General features: G+C 42.4%; 1 protein-coding gene across 3 annotated transcripts in view; it reads right to left on the bottom strand.

Moving 5' to 3' along the window:
- Nucleotides 1–5,439, bottom strand: part of LMO1 (LIM domain only 1) — an 81,019-nt gene that overhangs the window by 59,367 nt on the left and 16,213 nt on the right. Inside the window, exon 1 of one of the 3 annotated variants that reach the window (XM_072422353.1) lies at nucleotides 2,032–2,576. The exons of the other annotated variants lie outside the window; for them this stretch is intronic. Within the exon in view, the coding sequence (XP_072278454.1) occupies nucleotides 2,032–2,056 (25 nt within the window). The 5' untranslated portion in view covers nucleotides 2,057–2,576. Of the gene's footprint in view, nucleotides 1–2,031; nucleotides 2,577–5,439 lie in introns of those variants that run through there. 3 annotated transcript variants of the gene reach the window in all.

Below are 5,439 nucleotides of genomic sequence, written 5' to 3'. Positions count from 1 at the left end.
TATATATATATATATATATATATATATATATATATATATATATGAGAACATTGCCAATCCAACCAGATGACCAAGTGGAACCAATGTCATTTCTTATCTCCAACAAAGGAGAGCGGAGATGGGAAACAAATTATTTCACGCTGATTGCTGGTTTATAGGAAAAGCAATGATCACACAGACATCACAATCTGACTAGTTCAGATGTTTTCTGCACAATTATTTTACCCATCTCTTTCCATCTGTAAAGTAAACTAACATTCAAATACTCAGTTCCTACATCTGTTATTTCAGCCACATCACCATATTTTGATAGTCGGCTGTGGAATGATCCTTTATATGACTGAAAAATGTCCCTCTGTGGATGTTCTGCAGCCCAAAGAACACCCCCGCACCTCCCGCCTGATGCTGTTGGCCTGTAGATCTCTGATTATCAGTTTTACCCTGACATATTGATTGAACAGCTTTATTATTTTGTATTGATATTAAACAATCACCCATCTGATTGGTTGGTAGCTGCAGATTGTCCCCTCGTTATTTCTCTCTCTGTTACCACAATAATTAGTCCCTGCTGTCAATTAGTTTCTCCTTTCAAAACTTTACAAAAACAGCAGCGTTATCCTGAATACAGACATATGGTGGCTTCGTGCATCCAGGCAGCCTGTAATTCTTATTACACCCCCCCATCCCATTTAAAATGGAAATTTTCAGAAAATAAGCCATTGATCCCCTGGAAAGCAGTTTAGCAGAGGCTGCCGGCTTTCAGGGACTAATGTCAGCTTTGCAGCCATAGAGAAAATATTTGGATAATCGGTCGGACAGATGACAGCGATAAACTCTTCTCCTTTTTTTTATTCCTAATGGTTTTTGGAGTGAAGACGCGGATCGACGCTCTGTAACACTTACAGGGTAATTCCACTTTGGCGGCAAATGCAGGGCTTTAAAGTAGCAGAAATTAACTCTTTGTGACCTGGATCATTCTCCTTTTTGTGCAATATTTAATGTCAATTTTTTGTGACAGAGGAAGAGTTAATAATAAAGGAGAGACAGCAAACTTGTCAGGGTCACAACCAGCAATTCTCCGACCTGACAGACCAATCACAGACATTGCCCATTACAAAAGGAAAAGATCCTTCACCATGCAGGGAAGAATCACATTTTACTATCCATCTTTCTGAATGAGAATGTTTCCACTTCTGTATCTGAGTTTTATTATTTAATATTTTGCTTGTATTATATCTGTGAAAAAAATCAATGAAAAATTAACTATAGTCTCAAAAGCTAAAGGGGTGAACTACTGAATATGCTGGAAATGTAAATAGAAAAAAGCAGATGGCAATTTATAAATTTAACAATCAAAATATAAAGTGTGTGGTCAGCTTCTGAACCCAAATCTAGTCGGGTGCAGGAACCCTTTCATGGCAACAAACAGAATTTTAACATTTTCCACTATGGATAGCATATGGAAGCAGAATGCCACAGATCATTATCACACACAGGTGTTCGCTCCTCTGTCACCTCTGTTATATGAAAGTTATGCCAAAACTGGTGACCCAAGCTTAGCCCCCAGCCAGTCTCACTCTTCTGCTGTAAACTCTGCCATGTGACCTTAATGAAGAATCAACAGGGGCAGAGTGAGACCCCCTAGGAAAGTCACGACGAGGGGGCGGAGCTGTGAACTCAGGTGCAGATAACGCTCCGCCTTTCTGGTGTCCCCAGACATCGGCCAACACTAACGACTATCCGTCCGGAGTCCCCGAGAAATAGCTGCTAGTGGCGGCACATCCAACATCAATGGAGGATGAAAATATCAGTTTTAGAGGGAGAGACCCTTTAAGGAAGCCAGAGCTGCTGTTATTTCACTTTGTTCCCCAGACACGAAAGAACAGATTGACTTAGAGAAATAAAAGCCCCAAAACACAGCAGCCGTGTCTGCACATCCATATTCATTGCAGCCTAAATTTGCATCACACTGAGCACTGTCTTTCCCACATTCAGCCATGGACCCCCTTCTCCCCCCTTCAGCCCACCTACCGTCCTCCTTGTCTAAGACCATCATTTCAGGAACAGCTCGCTGTGTCCCTGCTCCGTCTCCGCACTCGAGTCGACCAGTCCCAGGCAACTGCAATGAGCCCCCACGTACCCGAAGAGAAAGTCCCCCAGCCACAACTGCCTGTGATGACCCTGCTGTCCAGCTTCCCACCTCCGAATCCTCAATCACATCCCGGAGCCAAAAAGCTGCAGCACAAAGGCAATCCGGCTCACTTGGCTGGCATGGAGGCGGCTGACCAGCGACCGATCAGGGCTGCACTGTTGGCTCTCCCCCTTGGAGACCGTTCACACAGCACGGCATAATCTGTCTCAATGGAAAGGCAGCTGACGGACGGTGACCCCCTTCTTGGAAGTCCAGCGCTCCATAAACTGTCTCCTTTTTTTTTCTCCAGGAACTTGGAATATTCAACGACGGCTCGAAAAGAGGAAAAGAAAGAAAGAAAAAAAAAAGGGGGGTAAGCAAGAAAGAGGAGATTACTGGCGCTGCCTCTTCTCGCCAGTTCATCAGCTTTGTACTGCTGCTACTGAATACATTCCAGGATCAGCTGCTTTATTCTTGTGACAAGGCTTCATGGGGAATGCAAGGCAGCCCAGCCCCCCAGCGCCACCCACAGGACGCTGATCGTCACTACAACCAGACGCTCAACCTGCAAGTACGCCGCTACTGCGGCCAGCTGATGATAAATGGAAAAAGAGAACCTGTGAGGGCTCCTAAAATAAACCGAGAAAATAAATTCTCGGTCATCAGAATTTTAATCATGATAAGGTATCATGGAAATTCAGTTTTTACTTGTTTTGAATTTTCTGCAAAAAAAGTAAAGGATTTCAGCAAAAGTTTTAAATTTGCTGAAATGCATCGATGGGGAAAGAGAAAAAGAAGGAGTGGTTTAGGGCTGCAATGGGCACGGAACATCTCCCTGCCATATTACATTATTTATAGAAAGAATCAGTAACTAAAAATTTAAAATAATAATATTATTAAAGTAACAATATGCAAATAATAATAATACACAAATAGAAAAAAAAATCTACCCCAAATGTAACACTGCACAAAACAATTTAGATTTTTGTTTTCAGGCTCAATCCATTCATTTGGAATTCTGCTACGAGATCTGTTTTACCAAAAATTGATTCCGACACTGAACCATCTGCCAAGCTAAACATTATATCAACATGGCGCTGTCAGCGACTTTACATGTCCATATGAATTCACTTCTACCATGACACAATATGCAGCAATGGGGTCATTTTTTCACCTTTTATCATTAAAATTCTATCCTTCGCCTCCATTCAATGGAGACACCAATGCCCATTACCCTGTACCCCCCTCAATATACAAACTCCATGCAAGCAGCATCTTAGTTGGGAGTTGAATACAGGACAGGACAGGAACCAGCCAAAGAAATTCAGTTATTGAGTGATCACACACCAGCTAAAAGCTGAATCAGGCTTGTTGTGGGAGTCAACGTTCTGGGAAGAGACCAAGGTGAGAGAGATCTTACAATAAGTGTCACCAATTGGCTGCTACAGGTGAATTTTGATTGGTTTAATCAGAGCACAGACACCTAGTTTATGAAGGTACTGAGCAGTGAATTACAAGTTATCTGCTCTTATCACATATAGAAATAAACGTTACATTTTATGATTATATCTTTTTCAGATTTTGCCATTTGATTGGCTGTCTCCTTTGATCCCGGTTCTAATTTGCGATGGTCTATTTCTCCCCTCCCACTGCGCCTAATAAAGCCAGCGGTATTGATTTAGTCCTCATCTCCCCCTGTAGAGCGCAGAGCGGCTAGGAGTCGCCACTGGAAGATATATATCCTCTATACCTTATTTTAATTAGTTTTGCTTATCCGTTCTCCAGCGGTTTCAAAACCACTTTCATACAGGGCGGCTAATCCGCGCAGCCCTCCAACACACTTCACGCTCACTGTATCGTTTTACTCAGAAAAAAAAATCTTCTCCAGCCACCATTTCCGGATAAAAAAATCCCCCAAACCATTAACTTCTGGTTACGGTTCGCAACCCTTCCTGGGGTGACGTGTGCCAAAAGCGCTTTGCAAATCCTAATTGTCCCGTAATTTAATTATTAGAAAATAAAGCCACCTCCAGCATCACTGGACCATTGGAGATGAATATACACCAACCAACGTTTTAATAACCTTGTGTCCCTTCCACCGATTGGCCAGACAAATAGGAGCACTTTGACGTCAGAGCTGATTGGTCTTATCTGCTTGTGGTGACACGGGGAGGATTTTCTTTTCTATGGTATTAGCAATGAAGAACTCAAAGCTAATTCTAACATCACTTCATTCAGAAAGAGCCTGAAACATGGGTTCTGGAGTTAGGCACCAAAGTCTGGTCCATAATCTGGACCATATCTTTATTCATTGCCTGGTCTGTAGCCTAACCCATAACCTGGTATATTGCCCCGTCCACAGCCTAAATAATAAGCAGTTCAAAGCTTAAACTCTAGACTGGTCCATTGCTTAATCCATATTCTGGTCTATTGTCTTCACCACAGCTGGCTCCATGATTCGAGAACAGAATAGTCAATATCCTGGTCCATACTCAAGTCAATGCCCTTTACTTTAAGTTAGTCCAAACCCTGACCCATATGTTTCCAAAACTCCACCCCAGTCCATAGCCCATACTAAAGGATGGTCTAATTCCCATGCAAAGCATAGATTTTTCCTACTCCATACCCCAGTCAATGCTCCTATCTATAGCTTATTCGAAAGCTTGACTCCTGAACGTCTTACAGGAGAAAAAATGCTGGCATCTAGTTTTACCAAGTTTGACTCATAAGTTCCCAAAACTTGGGCAAAGTCTATAGCCGGAACTAAAAATTGGACTATTATTTGGCCTACACCCTCATTCAAAGCATAATCTACACTCCGTAACATGATCCGAAACTGGACTTGACCCATTTACTGCCTGAACTATGGACTGTTCTATGACCCTGCACAAAGCCCAGTCCATAGTCAGACTGATCTATAGCCTAGTCTACATCATAATTTATAACCTGCTCCATCACTTAACCCAAAGCTTGAGCTGTAGATTGGTCAATACCCTAGTCTATGCCCTCATTCATTCATCACCAGTCCATAGCCTAAACTGTGGACCAAACCTTAGCCTAGTGTACCCCACAACCATTTATAGATTGTCCTATTCCTCAGTTCAAATCCCAGTCCACTGATCTATAGCCTGGTCATTCAAAACCTAGTCCAGCGCCTAGTATATGCTCCCTTACATTCTTACACCGGTCCATAGCCTAAACTGTGTACACCCACAGCAATTTATAGCCATTTATAGACTGGTTTATAGCCTGGTCCAAAGCCCAGTCCATTAATCTATTGCTTAGTCTAAACTATCATTAATAGCCTA

This window comes from Pyxicephalus adspersus, chromosome 9 (genome assembly GCF_032062135.1).
Source record: "Pyxicephalus adspersus chromosome 9, UCB_Pads_2.0, whole genome shotgun sequence".
NCBI lineage: Eukaryota > Metazoa > Chordata > Amphibia > Anura > Pyxicephalidae > Pyxicephalus > Pyxicephalus adspersus.
This window is presented reverse-complemented; position numbering and strand designations above follow the sequence as displayed.